Below are 21,973 nucleotides of genomic sequence, written 5' to 3'. Positions count from 1 at the left end.
CGTAGAATAAAAACTGCAAAAACCAAAATCCTGAGAATCCTGTCCATGTTGAAACCAATGTGGTTCTCCATGTGGACGTGACTTTCAGAAACATGAGCAATCGTGGAATAATGTAAAATATTTTGCAAATTGAGGTGGGACAACATAACAATCATTCAATATGGCAGCTCCCACAACCCGGTTTTGTTGGCAAAAGGAAGTTGGTTTTATACATACATTTGCCTCATTTTACAAAATCCCAAACTATAGGCAGAAATAGCGTTTTCTACGAGAAGTATGCCATAAAGATCAAAAACAAATGTCAGCATGTAGCCTCAAACAGTCAAGTTAGAAATCCATCTAAACTGGGCGTTTTTTTTCCCAACTCTGCTATTTTGGACTGAATCTTCAATTCTGTTACTCGTTCCCTGATTATAAATTTAATCCCAAAAAATTAGACTGCTCCCCGTTAAGTGACAGACAACAGGGATCCCTGGTGTTTTAAAGCAGCCACAGAATTGACCCTATTATTAAATCCATGCCAGCCCAATCTTGCCTCCTGAGGCTCCCCATGTCTCCAGCAGTTCAACTGCCTGAAAAATATCAAAATACCCTAAAAAATGCACTTTGCAAACGGCTGGTCAGATCAGCAGTTAAAAGAACTGAGACAATCATCCTGTTTCTTCCTTATCACTTACAATTAAACCCATGTTTTGGGCTGGAGTGACATGAAGAGAGAGCAGCCTTTAAGCAACTTGTATGTTTTGGTTTGTTTTGTTTTAGAAATCTCCATGGTATCAGCAAATGTATGCAATTTCAAATATAAATTTCCTTTTTTTTTCTTTCTCTCATTTTCTTTAAAGAACATTTGACCATGGCTCGGATTTTCTGCCTCGAGAACCCCTTTAATAGCTAGAGAGTAAGTGACGCTCTAGAGAGCTCTCTCCAGCATTGTAGTGGCCAATACGTGGCTTTCCATTTGCTTGGACAGCCACCCCACTCCACCCCAGAGGTAGGGCATTTAAAGAAGAGCCACAATATACATGAAACACATGAAAAATGGGGAGGCTTTATCCCTGAAAACTACCCGTGGAAACAACAGTGGCCCCACTGTTAATGAAGATCTTTTCTTTTTTTAAAGAGGCAGCAAATTCCAGCCGTGGTTTTTTCTACAATTTCTTGTATACATAATAACAAAGTATTTCTGTAGTGCGTTGATTCAAAGCGCCTTATAGACAAGCTAAACAATCACCAAATAGTTCTTTAAAAATGAGAAATTAGGCAGTAGAGCTACGTTTCGCACCTCCTTCGTATTTCCGCCACAGGTTAGTCCAGTTTAAAGGCCAAATGTCTTCAGAATATCAGCCTCTGAGTGAAACAAAAAGTCAGCTTGATATTGAGATGTTCTTTTGATAATTAAGGCCAAACGTCAAGTATGGGGTAACAAGCCATATGTCTCACTGCCTGTGGAATAGATACGGACACTCAAAGTATGTGCTGGAGAAGGTCTATTTGGGTTAACTCCTCCAATCACGGACAACCCTGACCTCTGTGGGTCATTGAGGGCGGGCGAAGGATCAGAAAACAGTTGCCCACCGTCCTTGTACACATCATATAAAAAAAAAAAAAAAAAAAAAAAATACATTCACCATTAGAATACTGTGTGGATTCTTTTTCGGTTTCATATAAACATAGGGCCACGAGAAGCCAAACAACGATAAACAGCAACTGAAGCTTCAGCAGCGACAACCAAACCATCTCTTCCAAAGAGGCTGAGAGGGCGAGCCCAGCCTGTGTGTGCCCCAGACGCCCATCACGGCTTGCGGTCCATGACGGGACGTAAGAGCATTTCTCTAGCTCTTTGAATGGAGTAAAGGCGCACATGTGACATAGGGTGGGGTCGTTGGACGTTTTCTGTATTTGTAGAGGAGACGACAGTGTCTCTGAGGGCATCAAAAGAGGAGTTCGTAGCCCTCTGCACGTGTAAAAAAAAAAAAAAGACCTCGTTGCTTTTAAGTCATTTGATGAGGAGCTTCCAGCATCTCCATTAAGAAGGTGTCAATTGGTGTGTCTCCTATTAGCTTGAAGAAGAAAAGGTGTTCTAGGCATTTTAGGCCAATTGATCGTAGCGCAGGCAAACGCAACAGAAGTTTGGCGAACCTGCAACCAAAAACACATAGAACAATTAGGAGGCATATGAAAATAATGCAAGACACAATCAACAGCCTTGTCTATAGCTCAGGACCCCAGCAGCACTGTTCTTGATACAGGTTTTTAAAAATGGATTTAGTGGCTGTACGCCTTTTGTCTACAGCATCAAAGGGTTACAGCCTATGATTAAGCGATGTCCACATCCAAAAGGACAAGTTAAAGGTGGTTATGATCAAACCTCACTGACTGTGTCAGTCTTCCAAATCCTACTTTTTATGTAAATTTAATAAAACCTTGTGATTTAGGTTTATGATTTAAAACAATATCTTACAAACTACTCATTCATAAATCAAATTTGTCATTTACAATTACCCGTCACAAGAATCCTGTCTATCCCCTCCCACTAAATTACTCCTCCCCTTTGGTTAGAGTGGATTAGTTCTGACGGGGGGCGAACCAATTTTGCCAAGCTAATCCATTGGGCCTGCTCTCCATTTTTTTGAGAGTTATTAGGTCACGGGTGATGCTTTGCCAGAAATATCGCTGTAAGAGCGTTATGGGAGAAGATCACAACTTCTGGAGTGCCAGGGGTTGCCTACCCCTATTCTAGGTCATCATACTGACGGACAATGTTCTGGCCATAGCAAACTAGAACATTTGTTCTAGAAAGAGACTTAAAAAAAAAAATAATAACTAAATTGTTAACAGAATCTCAAGAGATGTGAGACTTCTTTTCCTCACCGTCATCACGCAATCTACGTGTTCTGAGGGGGGGGGGGGGGGGAGAAATATAAATAAACGGAATCCATTTAGGGACTGGCGAGGAGCCAACGAGAATGGTCGTTTCTGCTGAGCTGTTGAGAACAGGCGTCCAAGCGCCAGGATAAACAAGCCACTCTGAACACCATCCAGGAAGTTCAACTTTAAAGTTTAAACTAAAACACATGATGGCTGGAGGAAGGAATATTAACTCCTTCGTAGTCATGGAGAAACATAGCTCTGAGGCAGAGTAATTAAAGCACAGCAACCTTTGGACTAATTGTCTTCAGACAAAAGTCTTCATAGCAGCGAGTCTAAATGACCAATGATTCTGCCAATCTTCAAATTATTCATAATACACTCATCTGCATTCAGTAAGAGCCTACGGGATCACCGCGCAGGATAGTGCGACTTAATCGTTAGCATGACAACAAAACGTGCATGCCCACTGGCTGGTAGAGATAAATTGTGTTCTTCAGACCCCATATGACTTCCACTCAAAAGGGTTAGGAAGGAGCAGGATTGCAAAAACGGTCCTGTTCGTTAAGTAAGCTCTTGGCTTTGTAACATTTTGTGGAAGATTGCATATCTTTGGTGCAAACAAACCTTTATGTACTTTGTAAAAAAGATTGTAATTTTTTTAAAAAAAATAAGCAAACTGGTCCCTTAAGTATAATCTGCTATGGTTCTTCACAGCTCAGCAAAATGACAAATATTACCCACTTAGTGTCAGGTAAGAGACAGTTAACCAGACACTCTTATCCCGTCGGACAGGCTACAACCTGAAACTAGAATTTCTGGCTCTCGAAACAAATTCATGTTTAAAATAGCTGCCAAATATAGTCTGCATAGGACTCCAGAGACTTGGACGGTACTGTTCTCTAAGCATCTCCATGTCATCAAGTTTTCTAGAAGTCTGTATCCCGTTCACTAAAACTCACCTCCCTGGCTGTTCCGGATACTTGTGTTTACAGTATGCTTCTAAAGATGCATAGACTTTCTCACGAAGAGCCTCTACCTCTGAGGGATTCGAAAGACCTTTTGAATCTGGAGAGATTGAATGGAAAATCGTTAGAATGACAACCAATAAAGAGTGGTGTTTGATGCAAAGAGAATATACTTCCAATGTGAACACTATGCTAACATGGTTTAGGGCAGAAGAACGAATGTGCAATGTAAGCTTTTCTAAACTGAGACGGGAATGAGATTTCAGGTTGTTGTCCTCCTGGTAAATAGCCCCAGTTTGGGGAGCTGTCATTGAAGAGGGGTGGCGTAAAGGAACTGGAGCACAGAGGTGGTTGGCATGAAAATGCCAATTTAGAATATATGCTAAAATAAGCGACATGATAAATCCTAGACAAATTAAGTAGCATTATAGCAAGCAATATATGCAGGATAACAGGGGTTTGTCTTGCAAAGAAAGTTTGTTTTTGTAAGAGCTTCCTTGGATATTTGTAGAGTAAAAACAGTATTTATATAGCCGTGTTTCCCTTGCTATTTCCTTAGATAAAGAGGTCAAACAAAACCAGGGTAAAGGCAATTCGGACTAACCTGGATTAAACAGGACAATTGCTCTCAGACAACCCAACTCGGTCTTGTCCATCTGCATGTCTCGCATTTTGGACACCAATTCTGTTAGGACTCTGAAGAAAGCAGAAGACACACAACTTACTTCTAGTGTTCAGGAGGAAATAAAAAGATGGGAGAAAGATAAACCTTTCTAACCAGGTTTCTAAAGAACTGCATGGGAAAACCTTTATTACGGTACCTCTTGTCTCACATAAAACGAATGTCATTACCCAGTTAGAATAATAAATGAATAATATAAACACTTATGAAAAGATTGTGATGTGACTTTTTTCTCACCTGTCAAAGATTGCTCCCACGCCAGCACTGTGCGCACTATTCCGATGTACGTGCAGTCCAGTAGCGAGAAGGATTCCGTCTTTGACCGCTATCGATCGATGGGAGAAGGAGGCAATGAGCAGTTCATTCCAACCTTAAGAGACAATAAACTCTCTTAAATGACAACAAACTGTGATCAGGAAGGGTTTATGCTTATTTCTTGTATCCCATCTAACATCTCTCATTTTCAAGACATTGTTGAGTAAATATAGGGACTATTTTACTGCATGGGCTTCACTTTTCTGTTGCAAATTATGCAAACTCTTTTTTGCACATCTCACTATGTTTTACTTGACCATAGTCCAACCGTATACGGACTTCAGCCACCGATCTGAATGCATAGAATATAGGCGAACACAAAAGAGTACAGATGGAGAACAGCATTATGATACGGTCACAGGAAGAGAAGCCCATAAAATAAACCAGTCTCTAGTTTGAACAATAACTGGAAACCTTGACATGTTACAGGGACAGAGAAAATATTATAGAATGCACTTTAAAGGTTAAATGTCTTATCATATGTCTTCGTCATAGGAAATAAATGCTTCGGAGTCTAATGGAACAAGCTAGCTGCCAAGAGATTTATGAGAGATGACCATGTTTGCATTATACGTCGGTCACTGACCCCCAATAAATAAAGCCAGAAGCAGAGACTTGTCCCAAAAGAAAAGGTATGGGGCTCTTGTAAGAAAGATTGTGTCCTTCGGACATCTCACTCAGAAATTCTCTGTAAATCTCCAGACGGGGTCTCATGATTAAGCTTGTAAGAACCACAGGAATCTATAAAGGGGCTTGGACTCTGTCAGATCTCGAATATTCCTTTAGTTCTGTTTCATCTCCTGTTAGTGGATGCATGAGTGGCTTCAAGTAGCTCTGTTAGCTAGATGTTGGGATGTAAATGCTTCATGCAAGGTTACTCCCTGGAGCCTCTTCCCCACACTCAATAATGCATTAAGTCACTGGTTAAAATACTGCAGGGAAGGTTATTTAAAGCATCAGGCAGAGTATGGAAGGGCTGGAGTCCTACAGCTCAGGCAGCCCACTAGTTCCTGCCCATGACATCTTGTGTTTGTAGAGAGACAAACTATTTTACTAAAATGCTCATCACCCTGACATTCCGAATGCTGTTAGACTAATCTGGTCTTCCACATAAGGACAGGTTGGAGGGGTGGTTTGGGACGTGGAGGTGGGATGTTTTTACTTGCATGAAATGAGCTCAGTAGTAACCTAGATATGCAAGTAACAAATTAGTGTGTACTGTATCTTAGATTCTGCAGAACTCCATATATACCACTGCAAGATCCCAGGGCGTGCATTATTGCCTCGTATACAAAAAAATTCCAAACTCTCTCTGCTTTATCTGCCAAGACACTTATTCTTCTTTACCATGATTTCCAAGTAACCCCTTAGCTTAGCATTTTACACTTATCCATGCAGGAAGTAATGTATTAAAGGGACACTCCAGGCACCCAGACCACTTCTGCCCATTGGAGTGGTCTGGGTGCCAACTCCCACTACTCCTAACCCTGCAAGTGTAATTTGTGCAGTTTTCTATAAACTGCAATAAATACCTTGCAAGGTTAACTCCACCTCTAGTGGCTGTCTACTAGAGAGCCACTAGAGGTCACTTCCTGACACATAGCACAGATTATCTGTGCTAGAGCGTCACTGGACGTCCTCACGCTGTGTGAGGACCTCCAGCGTCGCTCATTTCCCCATAGGAAAGCATTGAAAATCTTTTTCAATTCTTTCCTATGGGGAGCGCGCATGCGCATTATGTCTCCCCGGCCGGTGGGCGGGATCAGCCTCGCCCACCGGCCGACGGAGTCAGTAGGAGGAGCGGCGCAGAGGAGGAGACAGCGACGAGGGACATCGTCGCTGCCTCAGGTAAGTGACTGAAGGGGTTTTCATCCCTTCAGTAACCGGGGATAGGGGGGTGGGAGGTAGAAGGAACCTGCAGTACCAGGAAAACGGATTGTTTTCCTGGCACTGGAGATTCCCTTTAAGGCTTAGCCATCAAAATCCGTTTTTATCAAGCCATCATCTCCGAGCACATTTAGAGGTTACCATTCTAAAATCAGGTGGAATTAGGACACCTGTTTTCAAAACCGAATGTCAAATCTTTTGCTACGTTAATTTTGCAATAAATACTTTCTTTCTATCCTGGCACCTGGTTAACCTGCAGAGAGGATTGTTATTTAAACATGAACAGGTGGAGGGAGTAGGGATATCTACCAAATATCTGTCATCATGCCGATAGGTGGAGAGACCAAACTCCCATGGACTGCTTGTGCTCCAAGAGCTCCATTCCCAATTACAACCCTCCACCATGATCATCATGCCATTAGCAATAGCTATTTTTGATCCAGATAAGCACTAAAATATGTCATATCGAGTTATAGGGCAAATTAAATTATAATTAAAGGGACACTATAGTCACCAAAACAACTTTTGCTTATTGAAGCAGTTTTGGTATATAGATCATGTTCAATTTACTATCATCTATGAGTAAAATCACTTGTGTTTCTGTTTATGCAGCCCTAGCCATACCTCCCCTGACTGTGACTGACACAGCCTGCATGAAAAATGGTTTCATTTTCAATCCGCTGTAACTTACTTTAAAAGTTTTTATCTCCTGCTCCATAAGTTGAAATTCAATAACATACAGGAGGCTCATGCTGGGTCTAGCAGGCTATTAAAAGAGCAGGAGATAAGAAATTCTAAATTTAACCCCTTAAGGACACATGACATGTGTGACATGTCATGATTCCCTTTTATTCCAGAAGTTTGGTCCTTAAGGGGTTAAACAGAACTTGCATAAAGTTAGTGTAAACATTAGATCTCTCTTTATAGGAAGTGTTTAGAAAGACTGTGTAAGTCACATGCAGGGAGGTGTGGCTGCATGAAACAAAGTGATTCAACACCTAAATGGCAGGTAATTGAGCAAAGACTGCAGGAGCATGTTCTATACACCAAGACTGCTTTAGTTGTTTTGGTGTCTATAGTGTCCCTTTTATTGTCCTGTGGAATAAATTGTGGGCAAGGAAGCATGCTCAAATGTAGTCACACTCACATGAATACTCACAAAACAAAAACTAAACTCAAATGTAGGTCATGCCAATTTCATGGTTTACCTTATAAAAAATAAATTTTAAACTCTTGTTGTGTACATTGTCTCTGAGAAATCTGTGCACACACTTACCCGCTCTCAATAATATCACTTGGTCGTCCAGCTGCAGTTCTGAGAAATGAGGGATTCGTTTTGCCCATTCTACCAGGGTGAAGAGCTGCTTGTCTGCCGCTTGGCAAATGTTGGTGACGGGATCGCTCGGCTGCAAAGACAGGCAAAACATTAAAAGTGGAATGCACAAATAAATCGGAATTCACAATCCATCAAGTAACGTGGCAGCCCTCTCTTCTTTACTGCACATAGGTGTAGGGTCAAAGAGCAGGAATAAAACCATACAGGAAACCAGTCACCAACAAGAACATAACCGACATATGAAAGGGAAAGTAAGTGACACGGAAATTCTAAAAAATAATTTTGAAATGCATAGGAAGAAACTGAATGCATAAAACCAGTCACTTAAAAAAAAAAAAAAAAAAGATTAAAAAAAGCAAGAGAAACAGATAAACAAGCAGCAAACAGCTGCAAAATTGTTCGACACAATACAATTTGATGAGACCTCTGTTCTATGCCGGCAGCTAAATGTCCATTTTAACTGCCTCTGCAGTGACCGCCCAGGACACCAGATCACAGCCTTGCTCCCAAGTATATCTCTCGGCTCAGACATAATATGGAATGCACTTGGCAGCACAGCCCATCCACATCATCATCATCATCCCCCCCCCCCCCAAAAAAAAATCTACGTTATTTTCCCAGGACCTTGTTATGAACAGGGAGCTACTGATTGGCTTAGAATATCTGCTGATGCGCTCAGGCAATCGGCAGTGCCCCTGCCCAAGGAAGGGGCAGAGCTAAATGGCTCCAGGAGGGAGAAAAAAAAAGTTTGGGGTTAAACAGTTTGTGAATGGTTTAACCAGTAAAGATAAGCTGGCACCAGGGACCTCCTGGCACCATAACAACTTAATTCAGGTGACGCTGTTATGGTGCCCAGAGTGTTCCTTTAAATGGGGAGAATCTGGCCTATAATGGCCTCCATTTGTATAAAAGGTGTCCCATGCTCAGAGACAGACAGAAGGTGTTGAATAGTTGCAACATACGATGCTCTGCGAGCAGATTTAGCACATAGCAGTGTTGTGCTTTTAGTGTCACCTCTATAGGTTTCAATCTACTCTTATGGTGAGACGCCTATTGAATTATACAGTAGCCTTCCCTAAATTCAACTGGACTTCATTATGATTTATATCCGCTTTGTCATAGGGATTGCAGTATTTCTCTAAAAGAGTGAATTCGGGTCAATTGAAATTCAAATTTCATATTCTCAAATGCAACCTGCAGATTTTTCCAATCTGGCTTTTTTGGAATAACATCAATTCACTTGTCATTTAACCACATTTACCAATTAAGTGAATCAACAATATATATTGATCGTTGCCAACATCTGTTTGAGAATTCTAACGCTTTCCATTGATTTCTGACTAACAAATGGGGAGAAAAAGTCACATTGTGAATCAAAGTCCATCAGTCATTGGAACAATTACTAGCTCAATAAACCAGTTGGGTAATCTGGGAATCGTAATCAAAATTTCAAAAAGCTAAATTTTCCGATGCTTGATGTTTCAATCTGATCTCTTTTGGATACCGTATCTAGCTATTTTTTAAATTTATTTTTATTCTAAATGTACCATTTTTGTTACTGCTGCTAGATACAATAGAACGCCATTTAATGTGTAATTGTTTGGCTATTCCAAAACACCAGATTTAGACTCCAGGCAAAGAATGGCCCTTCAGAGTACAATTCACATCATACATGCCAATCGAAATACGTTTTACTCTGTGTAAGTGAATGAGAGATAGCAGATCAATTTTGGACCTTTCAGGGACCCTCAAAAAAATATAAAATAGATAAATAACAACGCGCCCGAGTACAGAGTGGATTAAACCAGAGATAAACCAGGGCTAGCACACCTGTTACAATAGATGCTTTTATTTGTGGGCAAGACAGAAGGCAAACTTACACTTACACTTAGTTAACTGTTCCTACATCACAAAAAAAAGTTTGTTCCTGAATATTCTAAATATGTTAGAATTTTGTCAATTTAAACCTGCTCCCATCCCCCGCCCCAGAGCCTCATTACTTACAGAGTTGGGGGTAAGGCCCATGTTTGCCTCAATGTACGTCTCAGTCTTTGGTTCCACCGCCAGTTCAGCTTCGAGGATCTTCTCCACCGGCATATCTTCGTTGGCGCTGCTTGAACACTCTACCTCGTTCTCATTCCGGTCTTTACCCCTCTGCCTCTCCTCCTGTACAGCTGGAGAACACAGTGGAAATTGAAGATATTTTGTCAGAAAAACAAACAACAAACCACGTTTATTTCGACATCTATTTATCACAAATAGTTTAGTATTTTCTCTTCCCCACTGTATTTATCATAATCCTGCTTTTACTAACATTCACAAAGAATTCTGTTGAAAAAGCCAGCAAGTGTATGATAATTCCTCAAACTCGCAGGGTTATTACTCAACGCGTGAACTGCTAGGAATTCAAAGTGAGTTTACAGCGGTTTACCCCGTTACATTATAAAATAGACTGGGATCTTAGTGAAGCTGAATAGGCTCAAAAACATCTGAAGAACCCAGCGTAATGTCACACTGTCAAAGACTGATGTGCTTTAAGTGTTCAAAATGACTTACGGAAGATCAGAAAAAAATGGTATAAATGCTGTATTACAATTAAAAGCGTTATATTCTTAAAAGGAGAGCTGTCATTTTTTAAAATTTCACTTTTCCTTTCATTATGCGCCTTGTATCTTTAATGATTATACTCTTCTATTTGCTGTTTGCCTTTATTTATATTGATTATTTCTTCTTCATAGTACTGGATTTTAAAACCTGGGCGCTGCCATTTTGTTCTCCTCTGTCCGTGATGCCAGCAGTTTGCCTTATGTGGGAATCTTTTGACTGATGGATTGTGGGTAAATTAGCTTAGCAACTGAAATGGAACTTGTGAGGCTGAACTTGATGGATGCAAGTCTCTTTTCAGCCATGTAACGATGCAACTTTTCTTAAGCTCCGCCCAATTTCAAATACCCTCCCCATGAGAAAAAGCAGTCCCTATTTTTTTCTTATGCATATTTAAAAAAAATAAAAACAAGTAGAAATAGAGTGACAATAAAGGATTAATTTAATATTAAAACCTGCAGAGAGCTAATTTTCTCTCCTCAAAGGTTGGTTTTCTTAAGACTTTCTAATTTAAAGGAGCACTACTATAGTGTTAGGTATACAAACATGTATTCCTGACACTACAGTGCCTGAGTGGCTATTTAGGCCCCCAGCCACACTGTCTGCAAAGTAAAAAGTAAATTTACTCTTGTTTCTCGCAGTGCGGATTTTGTCGCGGCTGACCCCGCCTCCCGATCCGCCTCATTGGCTGAGATCATCAGACTTGACAATCTCAGCCTATCCAATGTTTTCCTATAGGAAAGCTTAGAGAGGCTGTTGCGCATGTGCAGCAACACATGGCACTGGGCCAATCAGCATCTTCTTACAGAGATACAATGAATCAATGCATCTCTATGAGGAACATTCAGCGTCTCCAATGCAGAGCAGAATGTCAGTGCTGCACACTGCACCAGTGGACTAGGAAAACCGGCTAGTGGCCATCTGAGGGACTGCCACTGGATGTGTCCCAAGGCTGTAATGTAAACACCTCCTTTTCTCTGAAAAGGCAGTGCTAACATTATAACGCCTGATGGGACAGGCTATAGCCACCAGAACCACTAGATTAAGCTGTAGGGTTTTTGGTAACTATACTGTCCCTTTAAACTCATGCTTCTTGGAACTAGAATTGGTAGGAACCTAATTTACAAATAAAGCTAATTTAATAAGTCAATAATAATGAATGCTGGAGGTTAAATATGTTAAATAGTAGTTTTATTTTAGCACTATAACGGCATGGAGTGTATGCAATGGGTCCTTTTCTATACATACAAACATAACAGCACAAAAACATACACAAAGTATATTTTACATCAGAATAAACACAACGGAGGGTGAGGGATAAGACTTCCCTGGTAAGTGTAAAAAGCAATGGCATGTATCCACAATACAAAAAACACAAAATCTGTTCAGCTGAAGAGCACAATGGACACTGACCAGAGTAGAGACTTCCTGCATGAGCCCAGTTACTACACCCCGAATTACAGAGCTGAATAAGCTGCAGTGAGATGAACAATGTTCGGTATGTAGCATACACAGGGTATTAATGAGTATGTGATCTATTTATGTAATCAGAAAGAACAACAAAGCACATCTATTTCACGCGGCCGGCCTGCTGCTGTGGGCCTCAATGAAAGTCGTATAGATTTGTATATTAAAGTGTGTGTTTATAGGTGTGGATCTTTCTGACACATGCATAGAGAACGTTTATTATGGTAAGTTGTACTGCGTATTGCTGCGAACCTTCACGGCACATTCATGCAAATTGTATATTACTGTTTTATTACCATTGACCTCTGTGATATTCATACACACTGCACATTACTGTTGGCTTAATTGCTGTGGAACTATGTGATACATACTCTACATTACTGCGAGTTGTATTGCTGTGGAGCTCTGTGATACAAACATACAGACACTGCACATTACTGTGAGTTTTATTGCTGTGGAGCTCTGTGATACATACACACACATTACTGTGGAGCTCTGTGATACGCTTATACACTCTTACACTTTATTTACATTTTTCATAATCCTCACTTTACTGAATAAACGACTATGATGCACCATCACTATTCAGCATGTACAATCCAGATAAAAGATTGTCTAGTTTAAATTACCTCCCCCGGCCTAAATAGACCATTTAGTAAGAGAATGAATAAGGCTGCCGCTACAAAGCCTTCATTTGGCGTGGGATTTTAATTGTACAATATGAAAAATCAGAGGATCATTAGGGAATGTTACTACTAAAAGCACATTCTTCAATGAAATTAAACAAACATCTTTGCTGCAGTATGGTTTGGAGAGAAGCTAGTCCGTCACTTTGCTCTCCTTAATATTTCTTTGCCATATGCTGTGAAAGATGTTGCCTTTGAGACGCACACGCGCCAAAGGCTGTTCACTTATTCTCGCACATGTCACCCACAGAAAGGCCTGATGCCGTCTGCTTTCTTTAGTATGTGTTTTTTTCCTTTGAAGGGATAATTAGCAGACTTCCTAATTATTTAATTAATCTAATTGCATCCTCAGAACATGTTATCATTGCAGGATATTCTGCTTGCAAGGTGGACATGGGAATGATAAGTTAAAGGAAAAAAAAATGACTTCTGTCCCACGCACCACATTCACACCATAAATTAAGATGGACATACCGCGTGAAATAAGGCGGCACTAAACACCAATTGTAGTTAGCCGTAAAGTGAACACGGACTAGTAATGCTGAGACTATAACATTCTTACAAATTTCCAATTGTTGCCAAAATTGACTGTCGATTTTTTTGTTAAATTCTTTATTTAAAGATAGGTACTGTATGATGTATACAGCCGAACATATGAAATCATGATATCCTGTAGAATTGTACGCAGAATTTTAACATTGAAAAGAGGTTACAACACGCAACATATAAATGCCAAAGTGACAATCCGAAAAGTCTTGAGGTGGTGAAAATCAAGTAAATAAATAACAGAAAACAAAACAAGATACAATTACATAAAGGCCTGCCACAATGTTAGAAGAAGTCTCCACAGTGGAGACCAACCCCCTCGAGACATTGCCTCCTCCGAAAAAGCCAAAACTTTGAAAAAGTGCAGTTTAATTTTTAATTCACAACAATTTAGTGACGAAAACTGCCAACTGATTAACAGAGCGTAAAAAAAGTGTGTTTTCTATGTGTGTTTTATGGTTTTTTTTTCTTAACGATCATAGTTTTGAGATTTTATAACGAACACATTAACATTTGAATGCTTTGTCTTTAGTCCTTAGAACATCCACTACCCATCATGCACCTGACACTAGGTCTAAAATGTATTACTAAAAATATTTTTAAAATATAAACAAGTATTTTTAACTACTAAATATCAATCCGTGAAGGTCTTTTGCAAACAGCATAATTCTGTTATTTTTCGTAGAGGTTTTCCAAGAAAAAAAAAAAAAAACCTAAAATAAAAACAATGTAACAATAGGTTTTATTGAGGTTTACAGGCTTAGTCTTTATATTCAAAGCACTGCGGAATAAGTTAGCGCTATATAAATACCAATAATAATAATATTGTGAATTGCTGAGAATTTCTAAGCCTAAATGGCTAAACTAAAACGTTTCTCTAAAAACAGCTATTTCTGCTACTTGGTTGTTTTGAACTAGTATTTTATATTCCCTTGTCAATTACTGCTTTAGTGAACAAACGCCAAATACACCATTTTTAATATATAAAAAATACACACATAGAGAGACACGCGTGTGTTGGCTGACCAAATTCACAGCCTTGCTGGCTTTCCAAGAATCAATAATTAGTTTTCCCCCTGTGCCTCCACTAAACAATGCAAGCGTTTCTATTCTATTTTACGTAGAAATCGCACAAATATTCCAGCGATCTACCCAGCAGGGCACAATGCATCTTTATAGAATAATCAGTCCCAGCCCTGTCTAATAACTCGGCACTCTGCCTAATAAACCGCTCTGGATTTCGTATAAAATAAAAGCCCTTCCTCCAGACTCTGGCAATGTCATTGTACACATGTAAGGAATGTGTCTAAGGCTAGGCCCCTTGGATGGCAGCCATATTGAAAAGGAGAGCAAATCCCGCTGGTTTCAAGGAATGCAGAGGGAATTCCTTGCAGATGCTTCCTCGCAGGGGTCCTGTCAGGAATTGGCCTTGAGAGAATGCCTCAGAATCATAATATTATCTGAATAAATCTTAAGAGATTGACTATTTGATACCAACAAAAATAAATCACAGTTACACTGCCTGGACCTAGGTTCATGATAGGGTATCGAGGCCTACTCAATTGAAACGGATGGGCAAAACTCATCTTGCATTTTTGGGGATACTGCAAGCACCATAACCACAATCTGTGCTGTGGGTGCCCGAAAGCGTGCACTCTCGCAACGCTGCACTCACAAGTGAAGGAGACTGATGTGTGCTCACACCGAAATGGACTCTCTCATATGATGTCAAAGTTCCATTTAGGTTGGTAAGCTAATTTACCCACAATCCATCAGTCAAAAGAATCCCAGAAAGGCAGACAGCAGACTTCATGGACAGGAGAGGAAAAAATGGCAGCGCCCATGTAGAGAGACCCAGCACAAGAAAGAGAACATAATAAATGTAACTAAAGGCCAACACTAAGAGTGGAGTATAATCATTAAGATACAAGGGACACAAGGCAAGATAAACTGTAAAAAAAAAACTCGAAACATGACCATGCCGCTTTAAGAAATACACATATTTTTTAACAACGCTGCCAGTCCTGGATAAACACGTCCACGGTCCCAAATTCTACCTAAATGCCTTTTAAGTTCTATTTGTAGGCCTATTAGAATGATATAAAGCCACTGATTACTCACTCTGTCACACTGTATTCCTGTTATACTGTATTGTGTATGCATGAAAAAACAGCATCAGAGTATCGGTTACAAACTAACAGGTATTCATTCGTCTCATTCGCCTCTCGACTTTCTCCATCACCCACCCCACTATACAGCAGCGATATTTAACCCCTTAAGGACCAAACTTCTGGAATAAAAGGGAATCAGGACATGTCACACATGTCATGTGTCCTTAAGGGGTTAAAGCCTGCGTGCTGATGCTCAAAATGACACAGAGGGAGTGATTCATAAAAGTGACCTTAAAAGTGGAGAACAAATTGCCAAAAAAAAAAAAAAAAAAATGAAAGTTTGGTTTATATGCAATTTTCTAAGTAGGGGGTACCATTCATTCGACGTATGAAGATGCCAGTAGTCAAGATGAAATGATGGCCGCTGACTGGATGTATGTGTTTTAACACCAGAGATTTTTGGCATTTCCCAAACATTTTGACTTAAGAACAATAGAGGTTTATCCACTGTTAATTAGTGCCCCCTTTGACAACAATAGGAGGACTGGGATTGGCTGAGAAATCTGAATAGTTTAAGGTCCCCTTACATGAACTGTAGATTTGCGGCACAAGAAGTAATGTGTGAGATAAATAGTTTTGCCATCAGCTGACACATTGTACTTTGTATTGTGAGACTGAGTAACTGGTTACAATAGGACAAGTCAGCAATTCACAGCGTTCTCCAACCCTGATAATATATACACCACCAAATGCCAGAGACTGCGGTCAGTTTTGTAAACCTCTACATAAAAACCAGGATGACCACGACAGCAAGGAGCAATTCCTTTATTTTTTTTAAATGTTCCACTTCCTCTCGCTCGCTCATGCTTGCAATGTAGAACATGAAGTTACAGATTGTGTAACGCCTGGGAATAAAGATTGGTGGGTCCTTTATTTTTAGGTAAAACAACCAGCACCAGCTGCCTCACATGACTGATGTGTAGCAATTGTGAATGTGAAGTCATCACCCCGCCCCCCCCCCCCCCCCCCCCAAAAAAAATAAAAAAATGCAATAAGCAAAAAATATGTTCTGCTCCAGAACACAAACTATAATACAGAAACAACTGGATTTAGCCGGCATGATAAAGATTTCAGATATTTTTAAGAAACATTTTAATAGGTTACTCCAAGCAAAAACTACAGTTTTAAAACAAAGTATTAGGGGGTCAGCCCATAAACCTCAAAAGGAACACTCTAGGCACTTTAATAACTTAATCCTCTTGAAGTTGTTATAGTGTCTTTAGTGCTGGCAACCCTGTGCTACCAGCTTCAAGCCACCCCTTCAAGCCTTCTGGGTAGGGGAACTGGGAATGTTATTTGCTGGCTCTCACGCCGTGACGTCGTGCTTTCACGGTCAATCATAGAGAATCCGTGAATACGATGGTTTTCTAAGGAACACCTGTAGGCAATCTGTGGGGAGCGCTGTGCATGCCCCTACATTCACCAATTCACCTCTATGAGGAGGATTGGTTTGGCCTGTTGTAATAATTCAAGGAGCAGGTTGTGGCAGTGCCGTGGGAGACTTGGCGCTGGAGAAAAGGTGAGATATTTGTTGAATTATTTTTTTTTCCACACATGGGTGACCCTAAATTACACCCTTGGCAGCTAAGGGGTTGATCCTTGTATGTACAGTATTTCAAAGCAAAATGTTGCACATACAGACACATACAAGTACCATGACCACTTGAAATCACCGAAGTGGTCAGGGTGTCCTTATTTTAGTTTTAGAATTGTATTTGTATGCGCACCTCCCTGATCTCTTAGAAAATAAGCCGCAAATCTGGGAGCAGGATGGGACAAGTTCATTAACTACTGTGCTGACAAAATTAGCCATTGTAAAGTGGGAAATATATAGTCCAGTGTTCTGGATAAAATAGTATGACAACTGATATACTCCTTTCTCTATATTTTATTCTCTTTTAAGTTTCACTTTGAATGAAGGTTAAAAGGAATGGAAGCTAAAAAAAAAAAAAACCAAAGCCCGTCAGAAGGTGGAGATTATCTGAGAATATATCTGGCCTTGTGGACTGCTGGACAAGGTCATGCACGGCTTGTCTACTACGCTCCGTTTACCGCGGGAAGTGTGAAAACACTCAGCTGAGAGAAAAGCTGTATTTTAATAAGCCCTAGGAGGCTGAAGCATTACTATCAACAAAGGTTTCCGAAATAAGCATGGTGCCATTGAAACAAATCTTATTTTAAGTGGCTGTGAAGAAAGGCTTTTCAGGTGTAGTAACTGACACAGCTGCGATGGCGCAGTGTCTGCTCGCTCGGTTTACCTACAGCAGGGGGCAGGCCACCTTTGACAGAGGTTATTGATTACATCTGCCATACAGTCCTTACAGCAATAATGCTGGCAAAGCATCATGGGAGGTGTAGTCCACAACATCTGGAGTGCCGAAGGTTGCCTACGCCTCACCTACAGATATTTAATAGGAACACACTGTGTTCAGTTAACCTCTACAATGAACCAAAGTAGTTATGGTGCTTGAAATCCATCACCTCAACTGCGGCTCTGCAAATTTCACCATTATTTGTCAAACCTTGGACAGCAATGATAAACTGGGATAACGTGCCTGCATCCTATCACTGCCATCCAAAGATGGGTGGATAATTCAGAGGGTTGACAACTTGCAGCAAAGAGGTATTTACTGTACCTCCCTTAAACTGCAAAGTAACCAGTGAAGTGCTGAGTATACTGATAAGTATTATATAAATGAATACACCTACAACTCGAAAAATTAATACTTGTAACCCCCCCTGCCCCAGCCCCCTATAATTTTGGGTTTAGAGAACTTCATGTTTTTCCCAAAACAAATGGATGTAGTTTGTAGTAACACAGATGGAAAAATAGGTGCACACACTGTACAGTCACAGACTGAGCCGCTGTTTTCAATATAGTTGACCTTGAAAAAGCGAAAAATCAGACTATTGCTAGGACAACAGACTCCTAGCAGAGGGGGCTACTGGCTGGTAGCTGTCACTCCTTGTATGAAAGAATCCGTCAAGGTGACTACGTCTGTACAAGGTCCTTTAGAAGAAATTATATCTGACAAACAATGACTCTGAATGCCAGGACAAAGCTCACTGCCTCATTTTCAAAAGGTTGCGGCAAATACATCACAACTGGTGTAAGACTCCAACTTCTGCAGGGCTTGTCTTGTTTATTGGAACTGTGCGCACAACAAAATCATGTTGGAAAAGACATACAATAAATACAAAGGAGGACATCTCAGACATGTGGGTGGCAGAAAGTACAATACCAGCACTGATATAAAGAAACAATTCCCAATTACCGTATATGTATCTGCCAGTCTCAAAGATAAAGAGGCAAGCCTCGGGTTACCTTGGTGATGCGCTTAACAAAGAATTGAACACGGAATACGGGATATTTAGGCAATAATAGCTAAATGGAGGGCACAGCGAATTCTGAGCACTTACAGCTATTTTCACTAAACTTTAATGTTTGCTTTTTTAATTGACCATAATGTACGGTTTGGTCAATATTTCTTCAAAAGTTTTATTTCGCCCCATACGCTAGTAACACCCCTAAAACACCCAGCAGAAGCTGCAAATTTGCAATATTCAAGGGGAATTCTGACGTTTTTGCAATTAATTATATCCAGAAATCTTTAAAAAAAACAAAAAAAAACTAAAAAAAAAAAAACAACTCTTGGCTGGAATGTCTCTTTAAACAGGTTTGTGCAACAAAGGCCACGATTAAAAATGTGGTGCAAACAATTATTGGATCCAACTCCGTGAGCAGTGAGGTAGAGTAATGAAAAACTAAAACAATCACAATAAATAGAACCGAATAAATATACTAATTGTAATTAGAACCTGCTACATGAATTCAGTTTACTACCATAGAGCGTCGGCTTTGTCTGTCGTGTTTTCTAGTGTAGGATAATTTGGTCCAAAAAAATAAATAAATGTAGCAAATAAAAATAAAATAAAAAAACATGTATATTAAATAACTTACAAATGCTAATTGGACAGGATTATTTAAAAAAAAAAAAAAAAAGGGGGGGGCTCATATTACGAACCTATTCTGTGCTTTTAATGAACTTGGAATTATGAGATATTTAAGCTTATTTACACACAGTGCCTTGGTAGTGTGTTTTCAAAATGCAGTTCTAATATCAGAATAAAAATATATTAATCTAAAAATATAAACTACCTGTAGTCTTATTGAAAATATATTTAACAAACTTCTAGCAAAAGAGATTTAGAAAAAATGCACGAGCACAAATAATAGCTCTGCTGAACACATAATATACACATAATGTACAACAGTTGGTGGGCGGGGGGTTAAATAGGAGCACAACATATTGGCTAATAAAGCTACCTGACTCTTAGTGCGGTATGATGACATCACAGCGACACATCCTCCTAACACACCTTATAAAATTTTTAAATGGCCAAAGTGCCTGGTCGGGCAAAGCTGTTCTGGAACATTTGGGGTAACTATAGGGGCCACTGAAAAAAGGAATTCAGAATAAGAATACACAGACTGATTAGTGAACATATTTACTATAGTTTTATTGCAGTGACTCTCTCTTATGCACTTACAATCACCATAAATATAGAGAAGAGGGACAGAGAAATGTGGGCATTTTGGAACGTAGGGACTGCCACTACTAAATAGGGACAACTGGGATGTATAGTCTCATCAAATAAGCTGTGACTATGGCTGAGAATCCATTTATTTTTTCCAAACCAGCACTTTTGTGTAAATTATGGTTTTGTATGCCCTGTTGAATTAACTATGCAGGATTTATTGTTGCGATTTTTTGTTGTTGTTTGTTTTTAAACTGAGCAGAATCCATTTAGGATAAAATACTTAATATTTTTTGCTTTGTATCTGCCATTGCAATCCATTAATCGCCGTGTTTATAATGGTTTCTCTCGCTACAGATTTGCACTGCCCTTTCCCCATTGTAATTTAACCTTCCTTGTAAGCAAAGTTTGCTAAGAAAAGAGCTGCTTAACTGCGTTAAAAATTGATGATACAAAAAGTATCTTTGTCGCCTGCTCAGGATGTGTTTGGCGTTTTCAAGCTCGGATTCCAGCATTTCAAGAATACTATTGTTCGCGCAGTAAGAATCACCCCGTGTCCGAGCAGACCAGGGATGCCTGCATTTTAAAGCACAGCTCAGAAAGTTAAGTATATTAGCAATAATGGCTAACTTTGACAGTATACATCGCTCACAGCTGGCAAAGCATCGTGGGCAATGCCGATCACATATATTCACATTCCTAACGCCAAACTCTTTGTCCAGGAACAAATGAAAGTCCATACCTCCCAACATTTAAATGTTATTAGAACAAAATCAAACCATTTGTTTACACAAAGTCTCTTATTTAGCAAAGTTTACAGACATCACTATTGTTGTGTTTTGTTCTACAGTCACACACTCGAAAAAAATGCTAAGATCCTGGGAAAGAACCAAAAAGGGATTTGGGTCTAAAAATGGGACTGTATTCCTAAGGGCAAAAAAAATATATAAAAAATAAAAAAAAAGATGAATTTGTCAAGAAGTCACAATCATGCACAAAATATCAAGATCTCATTAGGAGGCAGCCAAACCTCCGATAATTAATTTAAAAAATAAATAAATAAAAAATTCTACATGACAACTATGTTAGAAATACCTTGTTCAGCCTGACAGCGGAGATCTCTTGTATGCTGGGATGGATGGGGTTCCATCCCTGTAACAAAATAGAATTTACAATAATTATTTTTATATTGTGTTTGCTGTATGTACAGCAAAAATTAAAAAAAAAAAATGTTTTAACGGTATAAAAACCCTAAGAGGTTTGGAGAGGGGTAGCGGGATAAAGACCTGTTGAGGCCACCTACATTTTAACAAATTCTAAGGCAGATTGAAGGGAGAAAAAGAGATGCAATTGCAAGGTTTTAATACATTTTCAGTTGAATTAATCCCTGAGTTGTCTAAAGACCAAGGCTGACGCACAACCCAAACAAATAACTGGAGCTCTGAGCATGTTTAAAGGGAAACGCAAAACACCATAATCCCCACGGCCTATCCCTGATATACAAACTTGGATGGAATAACGCATTAGTAAAATCTTTGCATTATTATCATGGCGGCAGTAGGGGGGGGGGGGGGTTGGGGGTGAAGGTGCTTTATCCACAAGACGCCCCTATTTTTATTATTGAACCGTTCCAAAATTGCCGAACTATGTAGAGACTGCAACCAAAGAATTCTCGCACCATAACAACTACAATGAGCTGCTGTGGTTAGGTTTACAAGTTTTCTAATAAATAACTTTATTAATGAAGAGAACAGCAAGATTTAAGCTTAAATTTTGCTTAAAAGAGGGAAACAATTTCTAAAGCCCCAAAATGTTGTTTTGAATTAAGTGCCAAACAGTTTTACTAATCAGAAGTATTGTTTCAGATGTAATGGCCAATCAATGTTTGCAACAATACCAATTGT

The 21,973-nt window shown here is 39.6% G+C and overlaps 1 protein-coding gene across 5 annotated transcripts in view; it reads right to left on the bottom strand.

Annotated features, from left to right (window-relative positions):
- Window positions 1–830: 830 nt before the first annotated feature.
- RXRA (retinoid X receptor alpha) overlaps window positions 831–21,973 on the bottom strand; it is a 192,858-nt gene continuing 171,715 nt past the window's right edge. For 4 of the 5 annotated variants that reach the window (XM_063432848.1, XM_063432844.1, XM_063432845.1 and 1 more), the window contains 7 exons: window positions 21,165–21,221; window positions 10,061–10,230; window positions 7,997–8,126; window positions 4,756–4,888; window positions 4,441–4,532; window positions 3,831–3,936; window positions 831–2,139 (listed from right to left, as the gene is read on the bottom strand). In XM_063432848.1, coding sequence (XP_063288918.1) covers window positions 1,992–2,139; window positions 3,831–3,936; window positions 4,441–4,532; window positions 4,756–4,888; window positions 7,997–8,126; window positions 10,061–10,230; window positions 21,165–21,221 — 836 coding nt within the window. In that variant the 3' untranslated portion in view covers window positions 831–1,991. The remainder of the gene's footprint in view (window positions 2,140–3,830; window positions 3,937–4,440; window positions 4,533–4,755; window positions 4,889–7,996; window positions 8,127–10,060; window positions 10,231–21,164; window positions 21,222–21,973) is intronic. The other variant, XM_063432846.1, reaches the window with a different exon arrangement.

This window comes from Pelobates fuscus, chromosome 9 (assembly GCF_036172605.1).
Source record: "Pelobates fuscus isolate aPelFus1 chromosome 9, aPelFus1.pri, whole genome shotgun sequence".
Lineage (NCBI taxonomy): Eukaryota > Metazoa > Chordata > Amphibia > Anura > Pelobatidae > Pelobates > Pelobates fuscus.
The sequence above is the reverse complement of the archived record's forward strand: the minus strand, read 5'-3'. Positions and strand labels throughout refer to the sequence as shown.